The sequence below is a fragment of the Ovis aries genome, chromosome 1 (genome assembly GCF_016772045.2).
Source record: "Ovis aries strain OAR_USU_Benz2616 breed Rambouillet chromosome 1, ARS-UI_Ramb_v3.0, whole genome shotgun sequence".
Classification (NCBI taxonomy): Eukaryota; Metazoa; Chordata; class Mammalia; order Artiodactyla; family Bovidae; genus Ovis; species Ovis aries.
This window is the reverse complement of record NC_056054.1, coordinates 256,499,057-256,517,473: the sequence shown is the minus strand read 5'-3', so window position 1 is coordinate 256,517,473 and position 18,417 is coordinate 256,499,057. Positions and strand designations below refer to the sequence as shown.

General features: G+C 42.0%; 1 protein-coding gene across 6 annotated transcripts; it reads left to right on the top strand.

The window, feature by feature from the left end:
• The first annotated feature begins 3,304 nt into the window (after positions 1 to 3,304).
• On the top strand, positions 3,305 to 17,564 carry CDV3 (CDV3 homolog). 6 transcript variants are annotated; one of them, XM_060395731.1, is made up of 6 exons: positions 3,305 to 3,915; positions 4,593 to 4,669; positions 13,221 to 13,366; positions 13,884 to 14,043; positions 15,196 to 15,245; positions 15,653 to 17,564. In XM_060395731.1, exons 1-6 carry the CDS (start codon positions 3,676 to 3,678, stop codon positions 15,667 to 15,669), a joined length of 690 nt encoding a protein of 229 aa, XP_060251714.1. In that variant the 5' UTR covers positions 3,305 to 3,675; the 3' UTR covers positions 15,670 to 17,564. The 6 variants fall into 6 exon arrangements, with proteins under 6 accessions (XP_060251714.1, XP_027816155.1, XP_027816149.1 ...); XM_027960354.2 differs by lacking the exon at positions 15,196 to 15,245; XM_027960348.2 differs by having other exon boundaries at positions 15,196 to 17,564.
• The last annotated feature ends 853 nt before the right edge of the window (positions 17,565 to 18,417 follow it).

The window sequence follows — 18,417 nt, the reverse complement described above, 5'->3', positions numbered from 1 at the left end:
GGAAGGCTCATGCCTTAAAAACTCCAAACTCCTAAAAGCTGTCAGCAAATCTCTTTCATAGAAAAAGTGAGAGAGGGGCATAATTAGCTGTTGTAAACTTCTTGGTAGCAGATCCTTTGTTCTTGAGGTCAGGGAGGAAGCAGCCATCCCACTCTCTCTGCCACAAGGACCGCTCTGAGGTTGACTGTTGGTAGAATGGATCTCTAATCAAGTCACTAACGGCTATGCTCCAACCCTGCCCCATTATATTTTCAATGTCTTATAATTGTATGTATACTTGTGTGCTTCTGACTACCAGTTTATCATACAGTAAGCTCTGTGAGGGAGAGGCCTACATCTGACTTATACTTAACTGCTAGTATCAGGCCTGGCATACAGTAGGTGCTCATGAAATAAATGTTTTACATAAATGAATGAGTTATGAATGGATGAATGGTTAAACAACAAATAAATCATGGAAATATCTGGAAGCCATCAAATACCCATACCAAACAAAAGGTCTCTGGGCCTTTAAAGGTCAGGAACCAGACTGCCTGTAGAAATCAGCAGAAGTTTTTCCCCAGAGGAAGTGATCTGAAAGTAGTTACTCCCCAACTGGAAAAGGTCATTAATGGAATACCCCAGGAAGTAGCTCAGTCCCTCAGATTTCTGAGAGAGGAAGTCACAAATGAAAAGCTGCTCCTCATTTCCTGGGAAGTCTTTGGCTAGCACCAGCTGCATTCCTTTGAGCTGAGCATGTGTGGAACTTCCAGCCTAGGTAGCAGAATGGAACTTGGAATGAATAGCTCAGCAAAAAAGAACCCAGGGACAATGGGGCTGAGCCCAGCCTCCCTGTGCCAGCTCCTGAGCTCATGGAATACTGAAGCTCAGCTGGCCTTGTCGAGGGAGACAAATGATGTCCTTTGGATTGTACCACTTCAGAGGACTCAGAAATTTTCACATTCAGACAGCATTAGGCTCCTTAGAAGATGTGCTGAAATACCTGGTAATGGCCCAAGTTCTCACTACTATTCAACTCTCCACTCACCAAGTACAAATGAAGGTCTGTTTTGCTTTAAAGATGGTGAAGGTCCAAACATCAAGAGAGCACTGGAAGGTGCTTCATGATGAGGGGTGGGGTGAAGATAAGGGGTGCGGTGATGGTAGGTTTCAAGGCCCTGTATAACACATCAGAAGAGGGAGCACAGATTTAAGAGGAAAATCTGGTATGAATATATGCTGTCAGTTTCAGGTCAGGGGATTCAATGAGGGGGAGGAGACTAGATTCCTGGAGGAGAGAATTAACTCTAGATAATGACACAACCACAAAGACCCTAGTGTCTCTATTGGCTGACCTGAGTCTTTTACATATAATCAAGTTTGAAGAACATGCCATCAATCACTGGAAGATGTAGTGGGGAATTTTGCTGCAGCTGCTGTTCCTTCTCTGCTTTTTCCCATCATTAATTCCTTCAAGACACACTGATACATTGATGGAGATCTAAGAAAGAGAGGGTTAAATTTCAGTTATTCATATCTAGATCTTTTCTTGTAGATTATAAGGGAGTTGAAGGCAGGAATGAAAAATTACTTTGCCTAGAATAAACCACGTTGCCTTAAATATAATGAAAAGGGGTTTCACAGGTGAGGAAAGAAAGAACAAAAGGAAGGAAGGGATGGAGGAGCAAGGAGGGAAAGAAGGGAGGGAGAGAAGGGAAGAAAAATTTGATCAGAGATGTCAAGGAAGGTAGGGGAGAGGCAATACTGAACTTGGCTCACATCACAAGATGATGCCTGATGTCACAGAAGGAAGTTACCTAGAGACCCATCCCAGGTAGTTGCAGTCAGTATGGGGAATTAAACATAAGCTTGCTATTGGCCAAGGCCAGCTCCTTGATTTGCTTTGACATATTCTGGATTTAGTACTTTAATAGTAGAGGTGAAGGGGGTGTAGGGGAGACAGACTTTAACAGAAAAACTGTGAAGGAAAAGACAAGTACCTCCATGTATTGGCTGTGTTCTATCTACCCTACAAGGCATAACTCTGAGTCATTTCCTCAGTGTTTGTGACAGTTCTGTCTTTAGAAGGAAGTGGAAAGCCTAATACCTTTTATTAGACCGCCTTTTTCATATGGGAGGATTCATTCGAAACGCCCAGAAAGTACTTAAATGGTACAACCACGTACAGTCTGGGCACATTTGGTCCCTTCTTCTATATATGCCATTCCTTTCCTCTTATCAGGGATAAAAAAGATAGATTACAGCCATCATCTCATCAGGGTAGAGGGTATTATTTACATGTAAAATTATTTATAGCATCTAATGTGTATTAGAAACTGCTTGCCAATGCAGGAGACATAGAGAAACGGTTCGATCCCTGCAGAAGGAAATGGCAACCCACTCCAGTATTTTTGCCTGGAGAATTACAATGACAGAGGAGCCTGGCAGCTACAGTCCATGCACTCGCAAAGAGTCAGACACGACTGAAGCGACTTAGCACGCACAATGTGTATTAAGTACTGCTCTGGCAGCTAAGAGGTAATCTTTCCCCACGTATCTTGCAAGAGCTAACATCTCCACTTTACAGATCAGGCGCTTGAGGGTCAGATTTAGCTTGACCTATTTCTAGCTATCTCACAGAAAGTAAAATTCAGATAAAACCAATCTCCTTTTGACTACCTACTGGTTTACGTAGACCTTTTAGTAAGAAAGAACTAAACGTCAAGCCAAAAGCACCTAATTTTCATAATAATCATCACCGAATAAAATGAACAGTTGCCAGATCAGAGAGGGTGAAAATACAGAGGCCAGCTCTATATAGCTAGCTTAGCACAGGGCTTTTCTGGCTCACTCAAGTTCAAACCACTACAAGGCCACAGTTTGCGGCGGACTAGGAGACACACGTGTACCCTACGCATGCGCCTAGAACGGACCTACCCGCCCCTTCGACCGGACCTCTTTAGCCAAGTCACCAAGCCCTCTAAATGCCCGCCCTCAAGGCTAAACCCTCGACCAATCAGGAGGCAAGAGCCATCATATACGTCACTTATTTAGCATACACCCTCTCCCCGCCCCCAAGCCACAGCCCCGCCCCGTCTGAGGCAGGGATTGTCGCCTAAGCGCTTCGTCCTGGCACCTGATTGGCTCCCTTGCCAGCTCCGCCTCCGTCTCCTCTCACCGCCCTCCCCTCCACGCTCCCACAGTGGCAGGCGGAGCTAAGTACGCAGGCGCGGGCGCTGCCTCTCTTTTCTGGTGGCCCGCCCTCCCTCCTCCCCCTCCCTCCCCTCCCCACCCCCTATCCCCTCCTCTCCCGGCCTGCGTCCTCGCGTCTTCCTCCTGCACGCGCCGCCGCTAACCCAGCACTCTTGCCGGAGCCTCTGGCCCGCGCGTTCCTTTTTCCCTCCAGCTGTGGAGCGGGCGGGATCCTGCACCGCGATCGCGGCAGCAGCTGCAGCCCGGGCGGGCTCGGGCAGCGGAAGCGGCACGCGAGCCCCTAGGAGGACCGTACCACCGTCCGCCAGCAGGCGGGGGGGGGGCCCGGTCGCCCCGCTGCACACGCCTCAGCGACCCCGCGGGACTGAGGCGTCGCCGCGCCAGGGAGCTTGAGCGCCGAGCCGGCCTCGACCCCGAGCTCGGAGCCCCGGCGGGCCTCGCCCGCCACCGGCCCCACCCATCCGGGCCAAGGAGGCCGCGGCCATGGCTGAGACGGAGGAGCGGAGCCTAGACAACTTCTTCGCCAAGAGAGATAAAAAGAAGAAGAAGGAGCGGAGCAACCGGGCGGCGAGCGCAGCGAGCGCGGCGGGCGGCGCTGGCGGGAGCAGCGGAGCCACGGGCGCGGCGGGCGGTGGGGCGGGCGCGGGGACCCGGCCGGGCGATAGCGGGACCGCGGGCTTGGGGGCCACTGGCCCTGGGGCCGCCACCAAGGTTGTGACAAAGGTGAGGGGCCGGGGAGTTAGGGCCCGGGCCGCGCGCTTGCGCCCATGTGCCCGCCCCCGCCTGCCTGCCTGGGGAAGCGGCCGGGGCCGGCCGGCGGGCTGACGGGCGCGGAGGCTGCCACGTGACGCGGGCTTCCCACGGCGGGCCGCCTAGCGTTCCCCGCCGGACCACAGCAGCCCAGCTCCCGACCCTCGTTGCCTGGCTCGGGCCAACACGCAGGCAGGCGGCGGCACCCTCCCGGGGAATCGGCCCGGGTCGGAAGTGCATCTATCGGGTGACGTCTACTCTGAGTAATTTAGCGTTCTGATTTCAGCCCAGTAGTGTGAGCTGAATTTTCTAACAGTTACATTTGTGGCGGATCTAATTGGCTCGACTTGGTCTGGAAATCTGTAAAAGTCTCATACAAGATTGAGGTAGACGTTTAGTTCTGGGCTTACTATTGACTTCATCCGACGTTTCCTGGTTGTTTTTAAAGTAACAAAAGTCTCGTGGAAGTAACAAAGTTTAGTCACGTTTATCCTCAAGCCTAGTGGCCTTGGGATTGAGCAAGGGCTTTGGCCAGAAAACGAGTCTACACTTTAGGTTCCAGCCACTGGATCCCTTTTTCATAGTCTGATAGTTGTTTTAGTTGTGTTTTTAAAATAGCTTTAATTGACTACCGGCTACTTGTTTTACAGGAGGAAGATGAGTGGAAAGAATTTGAGCAAAAAGAGGTTGATTACAGCGGCTTAAGAGTTCAAGCAATGCAAATAAGGTATGGCTTGGTTACAAATAACGTTTATGTCACTCACAGGATAAACACTGTATGGGGGTTTTTTTGGTCCTAAAACAGCATCACAGTACTCTTGTGCTTTAGGTATGCTTATTACCACTAATGGATTGTGTCTGTTCCTCCTCTGTGATGGCAGCGCTTTTATATGCCAAATTAGCTGCCAGTTCTAAAATCCTGTGAGAGCTTGCCTACTTCAAATCTTGGTTAGGCCTTTTTGAGACAGCTAAAATGGATTTTGTGCTTTCAAAATTTTTGCTTTTAATGTTGGTGGGTTGAACTTAGCTTTTGTCCCAAAAGATAACATGGGTGGTTGTAATTGAAGCATAGTTACAGGGAAATACAGATTTTACCTATTCAACTTGTGTAATCAGCACGGAAGTCAAGAAAGGAAACTTTACTGGTAGAGAAGAAAGCCCCTCTCCTAACCTCTTGTAGTCATTGTTTTCACCCCCAAATAACCACTGTCCTAACAATATAGATTAATTTCCCCTAGAAATTTATAGAAATGGAGTCATAGTATAAGTGTAAAGTTTTAAGAAAACAGTAATTCCTGAAAATTACATTGGTTGGTTTAGAAGATTTGAAATTAACATGTTATATCAAATCCAGTGTATGGTAGTCACATGAACTTTAGATTCATGTAAATTAATGTCATGTTTTTGAGGGTTTCATGAAGTAGAAAATCCACTAGCTTAGATTAAAAACTGTTTATTCCCAGTTTCAAGAAACAAGTGATCCTAGGGAATTACCTCAGTGCTCTCCCTACTAGAGGCCCAAGTTCTTCTGCTGGTTGGGGAACTAGTCCTGCATACCATGTGGTGTAGCCAAAAAAAGAAATGATCCTGATGCACTGCCTTCCAGATTGAAGTTTGTGATTTATATTTACTCGTGACCACCTGGCACAGTGGAGGAAATAACTTTTCCTTAACAGAATACTGTTCTTTGACCTCACTCAGTTAAGTTCAGTCGCTCAGTCGTGTCCAACTTTGCGACCCCATGGACTGCAGGCTTCCCTGTCCATCAGCAGCTTCTGGAGGTCAGTGATGCCATCCAGACATCTCATCCTCTGTCGTCCCCTTCTCCTCCTGCCTTTAATCTTTCCCAGTATCAGGGTCTTTTTCAGTGAGTCAGTTCTTCACATCAGGTGACCACAGTATTGGAGTTTCAGCATCAGTCCTTCCAATGAAGGACTCACTAGATGGTAATGTTTATAATGTTAAATAACTTGTTAAAAAGCAGGGCTAAAGTTTGACATTTGTTGAATACTTAAACCACAACTAGGTATTCATGTCCTAGGTGCTTTCACGTCGTTGCAAAGTGAAACATGATTGATAGTGGGAAACTTGGGGAATACTTTCTCTACGTTTGAAATACCTTCCTGGTGGTGTGAAGTAGAGGTGATAAAACGGGAGGTTTATTCCCAACCACTTCTTGGCTTCCTTCATGTGTTAGATCTTTTTGAAGAGGTATAGTTTAGAAAATAATCCATTTTCTCTCTCCTGGGGCTTGGCTTTTAAAAACGGGGAGGAGGGATGTGGAGTTGTTAACAGTTATTTGTGGTAGTGGAACCGCCTGTGTGATGGGTGCCTGTGTGATGGGTTCCTGTGCTCAGTGGTGGAGTAGGCTTTTGCCCTGCCTTTCCTGATTGCCAGCCCATGTACTGTATGTTCTCAAAGACTCGATTACTGAGCAAGAGCAGCACTTTCTGAGGGAAGAGGTTTCAAGTGCATTGAGTGCTAGAAGTTGATTTTGTTACACAGGATATTTAAGCTACCATCAATTTTTGTCATTGACTGTATATCCCATATCCATTCAGGGTTATTTTTCTTCATTTTTAGCTACTCCTGAGGTGGTGGAACATTACTTAAATCACTTTTATCCTTCACTTTTGCCAGAGATGTAATTAAATCTCAGCTAGTGTGAGCACTGAGGTTTGCTTGACCCAAAATAGAGCAGCTTTTATACTGCATTTTACATTTTTAGCATCTAGTCATGCCCACTTAGTGGCCATGCAGAGGTCTTTCTCTTAGCTGCTAACATTGAAAACCATACCTTCTTCCTGAAGAAAGCTGCTTTTGTGGCTCCTTAGTCATTATGGCGTCTGGGGTCTCTGTTGCCTTCATAAATCAGTAGAAGGGAACGTAAGTTTCCAGGAAAGGCTTGAGAGTGAGAAGCTGTCAGAGGTTTCATAATAATGACTGAAAGTTTTAACTTTGGACTGGATTTGGGCCTTCTCAGATGGCTCAGTAGTAAAGAATCCTCCTGCCCATGCAGGAGATGCAGATTCAGTCCCTGGGTGGGGAAGATAACCTGGGGAAGGAAATGGCAACCCATTCCAGTAGAAGTGGAAATCCCCAGGGAAAGACACATTAGTTCAATAGAATGGAAAGTAGGTTATTCACACACATAGGCTGTAGTTGATAGTATGGCAAAAACATGGACTTAGGGAAAGATGAACCTGGGCCTGCATTGTAGCCCTGATGCTTATGTGTGACCTTGGGTGAGTCACTTTACTTGTGAGTGTTCTCATCTGCAGAATTGAGATGACTGCTCAGATTTGTTGTGAGGATTTTGAACAGGATGTTCATAATACATCCACTTGGTTCATGTTAATCAACTTCTCTGTTTCGTGGGTAGAGTGATTTACTCTTGGGAATTTCACTGTTTAGCCATGAAGCATCTGCTTTATGATTCCAATATTTGAAGGAGTTGTGGAGACACATGACTAAAGCCCTAGGCTGGTGAGTCAGTGGGCTTTCCAGATTGCTCAGTGGTTAAGAATCCGCCTGACAACACAGGAGAGGCTGCGTCAGTCTCTATCAGTAAGAGCCCCTGGAGAAGGACCCACTCCAGTATTCTTGCCTGAAGAATCCTATGGCCTGGGGAGCCTGACGGGCTACAACCCATGGGGTCACAGAGTTGGATGTGACTGAGCACGCATGCATGAGTCAGTTCACTGTGGACTTAGTAGGACAACATGCCATTTCAGGCTGGCAGTAGTGTAATCATACAAACAAATCCTCAGAGTTGCTGGAGTTCTTGAATGATTGTCTATGGCTTGATCTTACCTTTTGGGCTGGCCCTTGGAAGGAGAGAGAAATGAATCTCTCTCCTCTCAGATATTGGAGTGGGGTGGCTAATTTGTCATCTTTTCTATCCATGAGAGAGGCAGCCTTTCAGTATGGGACAAGAGAAAAGGAAACTTTAGAAACTGACTTAAAATATCTTGAAATTCTCTGTCTGTAGTGCTAATGTTTTTCCTCCTTTTTGTGTTGAAAAATTGCAAACCACAGAAAAGTTGAAAGAATAGTAGAATAAGTACCCTTATACTTTTGCCTGAGATCTACCAATCATTTTTGCTACATTTGCTTTCTCTTTAGTTAGCTGCATACAGTCTTAAAAGTTCTTGGCACTAGTCGTTGTAGTAAGTTAGCATGCTCAGCCTTTGTTGAAGTTAAGTGCAATTGAAAGAGGGGAAGTTTTCAACAGCAGTAAACATACTGTGTTAACATTGTAGCTCACATTTACCAACTAGCTCAAGATTTAAGTACCAGGAGTAGTAGGCAGTCACGTGTCAAGTTTTGTGTCTAAGTTAATAACTCTTATTCAGGATTGCATCATTGTTTACAGACAGGTTCTGAGAGAGAAGCCACTGAGATGATAAAAGAAAGAGCCTGGTGCTTAAGCTTAGATTATTGGTTGATGGTAGGACCTATAGGCCTTTCCCATCTTTAAAATGGATTTGAGGGAGAAAGATTTCATTTACTACTTGTTACTAAATGGTGAGCATTTGTCATGTTTCACTAACATGAGCCCAGTGGTTGTCTAGAAATCTTTGAACAGCTAGACTTAAAGCGATTAGGTAGAACTAGTTAAGTTGTCCTTTGAAGAGAAGAAATTACTTCAGCATCCAATCTGGATTCATTGTAGAAAATACTTGATGTCCGAGCATTGATTGTTAGGTCTTGGAGTTGTAAAAAAAAATAAATAACTCATGCTCAGCTGAACACCTGTGGGTCATTTCAGTGATTTGTAGAGGCTGTGGATGGAGCCCAGGAGAGAGACGCTTAGATCTGCCATGAAGGGGTCGAGAAAGAGTCCTTGGATGGGATACAGTGACATTTTAAGCTGCCAGGCATGACTCGTCAGGCGGTTTCTGTCTCCCCAGTTTACTATCATGGCAGTGGTTGCATAAAACCAGTGGAGCTGCCCATTATTACTGGCAAAAGTGCAGTCAAGTCTGAATTTTGTGTTAGCTGCTTTAGTGTTGGGAGAGGGGAGATAGGATGCTTAAATTCTGTAATGTCCCTTGAGATAAGGAGGTAAGAATATTATGTTTTTTTGCTGTAGCATGGGTGATCCTGATTAGTCTTACTTCAAAAAGGTGAGTTTCTCAAATCTGAAAATATAGAAAATTTTCGTATCATATTTTAGAGCTATAAAGAGAATAAAATGAATTGAGGGGCAGCCTGAAAGAACATGGGCTCTGGAGTCCCACTGACTTGACTCTGCTACCTTGTAGCCCTGGGGAAGGTCCTTTAAGTATCTGAATATGAGTTTCCTCATATGTACAATCACCCCACTCCAGTACTGTTGCTTGGAAAATCCCATGGATGGAGGAGCCTGGAAGGCTGCAGTCCATGGGGTCACTGAGGGTCAGACACAACTGAGTGACTTCACTTTGACTTTTTCACTCTCATGCATTGGAGAAGGAAATGGCAACCCACTCCAGTGTTCTTGCCTGGAGAATCCCAGGGACGGGGCAGCCTGGTGGGCTGCCGTCTGTGGGGTTGCACAGAGTCAGACATGACTGAAATGACTTAGCAGCAGCAGCATATGTACAATGGGTCTCCTCCCTGTCTTTGTTATTTCGAGGTTTAGCTTTGTAAAGTGGGTATAACACTGCCTGGCCTGGTATAGAGATACTAAGTAAATACTCCTTTTTCTAGCATTATCATTCCTCGTACCCCACCAATAGTGTAGACCAAAGCATATTTAAGACAGTATACTTTTGAGTTGTGATAATGAGTTTATAGTGGCATTGTAGTTTTTAAAGCATCAAATTTAGCTGATGAGAAGCTGTATATTGGGTTAACCATTAAATTCTAGCCTAGTTGTCTTCTGTGGAAATAATTCTTTGTAACATGTTTTTTGTTCTTTGGCATTTGGAGGTTTGATATTTTCTGAAATACCTAAGTATGAAAGAGTAATACGATATTTAAATTATTTCTGTCCTGCTGTTGGTACTGTAGCATTTTAGCAAGGCTCTTAGCATCTCTGGGCCTTATTTCCCTCTGTTGAATGAAGTATCTCAACTAGACAATTTTCCAGCCTTGAGCTAATATTTCAGAATCTTATGAAGCCAAAATACTAAGTTGTCTTGTGCCTATTATCAATATAAAATCCCTGTAATTAAAATAGATCACTTATTTTCTAGTGTAGTTTATACTCTGGAGGTATTTAGGATTTGTGGGGTTTTTAAAAAAATTCATTTCTGTCACTTGTCTCTGAGAGAAAGTGAAAACTTTCAGCATTCTATCATACTGAATTGGAATTTTTCTCTTTTTTTTGCAGATTAGGAAAACAAGGTTTTTTGGTTTTAGAACATTTGAAAAGTAAAGCAGCATAAAGACATATTCAAGGGATAATCAACGTTAACATTTTTTTGGCTTTCAGTTTATTACAAGCTGATAATTTTGGAGTTTAAATTATTAATCACCAAATATTAAAATAATTTAAGGAAATAGCTATTTTTAAGTTATATATATGTGAACAATTGTGATTCAGTGCATTGCTGAAAAACCATTTCAAAATGTAACTGACCAAATGAAAGCTATCATAGTTTAGGGGAATATTAGAGTGTAAAAGTGCCATGCTGCTACTGCTGCTGCTAAGTCACTTCAGTCGTGTCCGACTCTTTGCGACCCCATGGACTGCAGCCTACCAGGCTCCTCCATCCATGAGATTCTCCAGGCAAGGGAACTGGAGTGGGTTGCCATTGCCTTCTCCAAAAAGTGCCATGAAGTCACTTAAATCTTTATGAGCCTCTTATCTCCCCATCTGGCATGAATTGGGTCGCTAGGACATTACTAACTACTTAGTCATTATAGCTAAGTGAATAACACCTGTACTTTTATTCATAGCCCAAATTACATTATAGTGTAATTTACATAGGTGTGGGTTCAGAAGTGGGTAACTTTTTTTTAAAAAAAAAGCTTCTTTGGGGACAATTTTGACATTTGAGTACCACTGTTACACTCCTGGATAAATTATGACATTCATACTCTTACCTAGTCATTCTGCTTAAAAGCTTTAGGAAGAAGGTCATACTGCTTGGTATCTGATTTAAAAGAACGTTTTCTTGTTGTGTTTTTGCTTTTTCCAAATGCTATATTTTTTTCCTGTTAAAGAATGTGATTCTTTTATGAAAACTCAAAATATTAAAAAAGCATATAATAGCAAGTACTGACAGCACTTACTTACTGTGTACCAAGCACTGTTCCGAGTGCTTTATGTCTGTTAATCGGTCTTCATGATGGGATTGTTTTCCCCATTTTACACATGAGGAGACTGAGGCATACAGAAGTTAGGTGCCGTACTTACTCTTTCTGGCTGGTAAATCGCAGAGTCTGCATGTATTGAACAGGCAGTTTGGCCTTAGAATTTGCTCCTAACTGCATGAAGAAAGTAAAATCATGCATTCTAGCACCCACTTTTTAACATTTAGCTAAACAATCATTCTAGATGTCTTTCTATTTATATTAGGTACAATAGGTTTTGTTTTAGTACATTGTTTATATGAAATGATTATTATTTCCATGTTAGTATAAGCCTAACACATTATTTTAAATGACTGCATGGAATTCTACTACATGTTATCAACAAGGAAAATTGAAGGCTGGCTTAGCCATACTCTCTACCCTTTTCTCCTCTCAAACCGTAGTCTTAAGTAAAATCTTGCTATAAATGCAGATTGAAGGTAAGTTCATTCCACTTTCCCCTTCCTGTTGCCACCCTAGGCCTCTAAATTCTGCAGTTACCTCTGGTTGGTGGGTAGTGTTGCATGGTACCATTGTCTCAGTGTCACTAAAGGAGACCATTAGCAATTCAAGAAGTTTGTCGTATAGCCAGAACTTATTTTAATAGACATAGAAGGCTAACACCCTCATGTTATTTTGCAAAAACCAAGAGAAGCCCTAATGTTCCCAAGGTCACAGTCAGGGTAGGAGTCATGTACACATTGTGATGGACCATCATTATGGATCAGCTGTCAAAAAGAGAAAATATATCAAAGAGTGGAAGGCCAAGGACAGTATGTTTTTTTAATAGAGGAAAGGATAGTTAGATTGATGGTGGAGATTGAAAAGCTGAAGACCTAGGAAACACCACTAGTGTCATGGGAAATAATCCAGGGAAAAGGTGATGTCTGTGCCAGATGCGTCATTTGCAGGGGCAAGGCAAGTTTGACTTGGCAGTTATCGTTGTGCTGTCAAGCCAGTGCAATAGAGAGACAAGATATATGTACTTGTTAATTTAGCACATTCAGGTTTACATGACCCAGTAATAAGTAATCCAACACAAGGAGACATCATCAAAGATACCTTGGAGAGATTATACACTTCTGACTCAAGTCAATTCAAGAATAGATAAATTAAAAAGAGGCATTAAATAGAATCTTAGAATGGTATGTCACCACTGAGAATGTGTTTTGCATTTGTAATCACTAGTAAGCCAAAGACTGAGTTCTTTTACTCTTCTTTAAATGGGTGACACATCTCTGTTATTAGGAACCAGTTCTGTGTATTCCCTGTGTCTGGATAGTAGAGACTGATGCTGAAAACTTAACTTGTTTTCCTCTGTTGGAATGTGAATTAATTCTGAGAGTATTTTGTTACATGTACTAAAGGATTAGCAAATGAAATTAGGCAACTTTTAAAAACAATTCATTTGATCTGAATTAATCTGAAAATATGCTTACTATAAATGGCTGTATACTTTGGTTCCAGAAAAAAATCTAGTAATTGTACTTTTGAATATTTTTCTCTACATGTCAGGTTAGATTGACCTTTCTTCCCTCCCTCAGTGGGGACTCCTATAAGTAATCAACGTAGATTGTTATAAGTTGATGTGTCAGTATGTTAAATATTTCTAGATGTTCTTGAGTGTATGAAGTTTGCAGAAAGGGAAATGGAGACTGTCAGTGGTTTTATGAACTTTTTTCCAGTGATGAATTCTTTCACATGAAGTTAAGTTGAGGCCCCAGTACATAAAATAAAATCCCCTATTTCTTCCTTTCCCTTTTTTGTTTAAAAAAAAGAACTTGGCATTTGGGCTTGAAGAGGGTTAAGTACCTTCTCCAGAGTCACAGATCAGTATTGATAGAACTAAGGATTTGGACTGACAGATTTTCCACCTGAAGATTGGACTGCTCGGGTGCTTAATTTTTTTCCATATCCCTCTTGAGGCCTGTCCCCCAGGACCCAAACAAAAAACTTGTTTCTGTAATTAAATTCACGTATTTATTTTCCAATAGTGAAAAGGAAGAAGATGAAGTTGAAAAGAGAGAAGATCCAAGTGATAATTGGGAAGAAGGTGGAGGTGGTGGTGGTGGTGTAGAAAAATCTTCAGGACCTTGGAATAAAACTGCTCCGGTACAAGCACCTCCTGCTCCAGTAGTTGGTAATCTTAATATTTCATTTTCATAAAGATGTGTTATTTGTCTATAGTTTTAATAGGTAGTCAGCTTTCAACTAAATGCATATTTGCAGTGAGTGAGTAGGGTCTTTTCCATTGCTAGGAGAGAGATTTGTGTCTGATCTAAACATGTTCATATCCTCAAAGGAACCTGGAAGTTAAGGCTGTAGGCTGCTTAAGTCTTACAGTAATCCTATAGTGATCCTATAGCTTGCCAGACATATTTAAGGTTTTTTGTTTGTTTGTTTTTTGGTTTTTGACAGCTGACTAAGTACCCATCTTTTTTTTTCCTTTTCCCATTTTACTCAGTCTGAAGAATGAGTTCTCAGAAGGGTAATCTCTCAGATAATTTTCTTTCTTTGTGTTGTTCAGAGACCTTTAATGCAAATAAATATTGTGGGGGTTTTTTTCCCCATAGTTGTTAAATGATCAAGAATTCAGGAGTAGCTTGTTAAAATGCCAGGCACTTCAGTGGTTTCTCTAAACTGTTGTGAAATGTCAGTTACAGAAACCCCAGAACCAACAATGACTAGTGGCGTGTATAGGCCTCCTGGAGCCAGGTTGACCACAACAAGGAAAGCACCACAAGGACCACCAGAAATCTATAGTGATACGCAGTTCCCATCCCTGCAGTCCACTGCCAAGCATGTAGAAAGCCGGAAGTAAGTATTCTCAATATTTTGTTTTGAAACCATTTGCCTTGGCCAGAAAATGGGGTGTTTGGTATTTGAAAACCTGCCTTGAGGATTGCAGTAAAGCCCAGGCTGCAGCTGAGAGGTAATTAAGAATTAAGGTAGGTCTTACATGCCCAGGAATTGAGGAGGAGAGGAAGAACCCTAGAAGGGCTGAGGGGAAAGAGCACCAAAGACAGACATCTTCTGCAAGTTGCTCTTTTCCCTGGTTTATGCCATTCTGTAGCCATGACAAGTCTTACCTAGTTAGAATTCTTAAGAAGTATTGGATCCATTATTGCTGCTTCAACGTTTCTTATAGACTAGAGAAATTGGCAATATTTTATTGTATTCCCAGTTAATGTGAATAGATGAAAGATGCTGACATTTATATATCTAATACTAAAAATAATCTTATTTCAGCAAGTACTTAAAATGAATGCTACCAGGAGTTAAATGACCACATATGGCACATCCACATCTTATATAGGGACATGGTTTTTTTTTTTATGTAATAAAATAAGAAATGTAAATGACATAATATGGAATTTGGAGGGGTGGCTTTTAAATTAAATCCTAGCCTTTTTGCCTCTTTGAGGGCACAGCTGACTTGAATTTAAACCTCTGACTTGCTCTGTCCTACACACAAGGCACTGATTCACCACACACATCTTTTTCTGATCCATTCCCATAAAGTAGAAGTGCAGAGAGATCTTTGAATAATGAGTAGAACTTTATTCAAATGAGAAAATTGTTGCCCTTACGTATAAAAAAAAGAGGTATTGTGTTTTTTTTGCTAAGAGTAAAAGTGAGTCTTAGAAGCATTCACCATGTCATTAGACAGCTTTTTAACTTTGTGGTTGTCTTGAAGTTGGTCCCAGAATAGGATTTCAGTTAATAATACTTGGTAGATTGCTACCACAGAAAATATGACCGTAGAGCTTCAGTACAGTATTCTATAATTTCTGTTCAATTGAAGCCTTAAAAATGATTTTGATAAGGATTTTACTCGCCAGTTTCCCCCTCCTATCCCTTCCTCAAGATTTTTCAAAGGGGTGGCTTTTTTATTTTAATTCAAGAAAATATTTTCAGAACAGCCTAGTGAAGAAAAAATATTTACTGATTACATTTCTTTTCCCTTAGGGATAAAGAAATGGAGAAGAGCTTTGAAGTAGTAAGACACAAAACTAGAGGTAGGGATGAGTTTTCAAAAAACCAGGCCCTTAAACTTCAGCTAGACAACCAGTATGCTGTGCTTGAGAATCAGAAAAGCAGCCACACACAGTACAATTAAGGAATGGTGTTTGCTAACCCTTCTAAGATAACTAAGCCACAGCTAACCACCACGGACAGCCATCCCTCATCTGATCTCTGCTGGATCTACCGCCGATGCAGACCACTTGGTCTACATGACTGACCATGTTGCACTATGGAAGTTTAAGTGTTACAACTGCTCTTTATGTGTGTTGGATTTAGGGGGGTTTTCATAGTTATATTAATGTTTGAACTAGATTCAGCAGTGTTCTTTGATAATTACTCTGCGAGTACAAAAAGTCAAAACCTGCAGCCAGTGGTCATATCAAAATCTTTTTATGTTCAGATACTGAGCCTTCGTAAGGGTTGACTACCTCAGATTTGCTGCACTCATTGTGGACTTCATGTGGATCACAACTTCTGGATAAGAAGGTTACAGCTGTTAAGTGTCGATGTGAAACTTGAAACCAGCTCTACTGGATTCCTATCAGAAATCCTGCAGAAAGTCAGCCATCTGGGTTCTGATCTGCTGTAAAAGATGAAGATTTAAGTGACCTTAATTAACCTGTCCTGTGCCCCATCTATAAGGAATACTCTGAGGTGGGCTGTGGCTGGATTAGACTTCCTGGAACATGCCGCTCTCAAAAGAACTGATGTGCTTGGAAAATCTGTAGGGCTCTGATTTATAATTTAAAACTTTGAGTTGTATTCTGAGGTAACCACAAATTAAATTCAACCAAACTTTGGTCACCAAGTGGGGAAAGGGGTAGGAGGGAAGAATCTTATTTCTTTTAGTAATTTTTTATTTGGGTAATGCTTTTTCTGTGTTCCATATTAAGGCTTTTTTTTTTTTTTTTTTGCTATCACTTGGAATAGGTCTTTTACAGAGCATATTGCTTAGCACAGTAACCTGAAGTATGCATTGGAATTGTGAAATGTCTCATGAATTTGCCAGTCCCTAGAGTGGAACCAAATGGCCTTTAATGTAAAGGGCAGTAAATGCAGGGGGCTCTACTTCAGGTGCTGCTAAAGCCTCCTCTAATCAGGTCTAAATTGTATAGTAAACTGGTGGAAAGACTTTGTTTAGTTTCTGCTCAGGCCAAGGGAGTCACTGTCTTGTCCTTACAAATTCAAAGCAGTAAGAGCAGAACCTCAACTTAAAATACGCTCAAGTTTCACAGATCTTGCATGATCTTTGACAAGAATTCCAGATGCACTTGTGCCCAAACATTTAAGGTGTTAGGTATTCTGTAGATGCAGTGATTGTCCCAGCCTAGCTTTGGTATCAACCTTCTGGTATGTCTTTAAGTTGATCATTTGGAGAGTCAGGGGTGAGAGACAGGTGATGTAGCACTTCTGTTTTTAATAATTACAGCTTAAACTATCCAGTAATTTTTAGTCCTGAAAAGGGACACCAGGATGCTACCCAGGATTACTGAAAAGTCTTTCCGTCTAATGAGATAGTCTGGTAATTTCCTAGTTTTTTATCTTCAGTAGAACTATTTCAAAGTGGCATGTGACCACTTGATGCAGAGTCTGGGTTTCTCTATAATAAAATCCCTTTGCCAAATGTAGGAGTTGCAGACTTGCTACTGGCCAAGAGTGAAGCAAATGGGTGAGTAAAACGATCCTGTTGTGGGAGCATTTTCCTCTAGGAGTTGAGTCTTGATAAAAGTGTCAGTGCAGGAATCCCACTCCTGGGAAGCTAACAGAATCACCTGATGGGACCTGCAAAGTGTATCTGGGCAATAATGTTGGAGTTACTTGAGGTGGCAGGCAGGATGCCTATGTTCTGTTGTGCTTGGGTGAGTAGCTGAGCCAGCCAAGGAGAGGTTGGATGATTGAGAAACAAAGGATTCTTGGTTAATCTGAAGACATCATTTGGGAACCAAAAATCTTTTAACAAATAATCTCTTGGACCTTGAGCCACATAAATCCCCTGAAAAGTGCATTTTTTTCCAGCAAAATTTTGTGGGGGTTATGTTATTGAGGAACTGAGATGACTATATGGGAAAAGTTATTTAATAGCATAGAAATCTAAAGACCTGCAAGGAGACTTAAAAATCCCAACCCTTGTTACAACTTTTTAAAAGATACGTGGAATTATCAAAGTGCACATGAATCAAGTTTTAATATGCTGTATGATGGGTGGATGAGGCTGTCCATTGTACCATTTCTTTCTTTGAATTCTCAGGCATGGTTTGGCAGTGCAAAAACTATGTGTCATTAACAAATTCAATAAAAAGTAAATATATGGATTTTGGAGTCTGGTTTTTGCTCAACTGGTAACTTATCCTCTGTCTTTGGAAATGGAGGATTGATGACATTCCTGCTTTGCTCTGGGAGGATGATAATCTCATCCTGAGTGACCTTCCCATTTGAGAAATGTTTGTTTTTAATGTTAAAAAACCAGACCTGGAATGAAATTGTGAAGCTGTGACGAATATTCTTTTCCAAAGATCAAAACTGAGATGCACACTTGTCTTCATTGCTGTATTGTTTTGTTGTCTTATTAGACCATGGCAGGGGAATCTACACTACATAGTGTACACTATGTAAACTAAATATTTGAGGCCTTATCCTCTGAGAAATTTACAAATTTCTCGAATGAGAAATTTCAGAATTTAGTCTGAATTATAGTCCCTACTAGGCTTCCCTGGTAGCTCAGATGGTAAAAGATCCACCTACAATGCAGCAGACCCTGCTTCCATTCCTGGGTAGGAAAGTTCCCCTGGAGAAGGGATAGGCTACCCACTCAAGTATTCTTGGGTTTCTCTGATGGCTCAGACAATAAATCTGCCTGCAATGTGGGAGACATGGGTTGGAGACCTGGGTTCAATCCCTGGGTTGGGAAGATCCTCTGGAGAAGGCCATTGAAACCTGCTTAAGTATTCTTGCCTGGGAAATCCCACTGGGACAGAAGCGCATGGTGGGCTGCAGTCCATGGGGTCACAGAGTCAGACATGACTGAGCGACTAAGCACAGCATAGCACGTGTAGTGCCTAAATTTCTAAACAATAAAGTATATTTTTAAAGTAATTTTTGAAATACCAAAAGTGAGATACAAGTATTTGAACTATTCATTTTGGAATGTAAGTATATGTAGTTTTT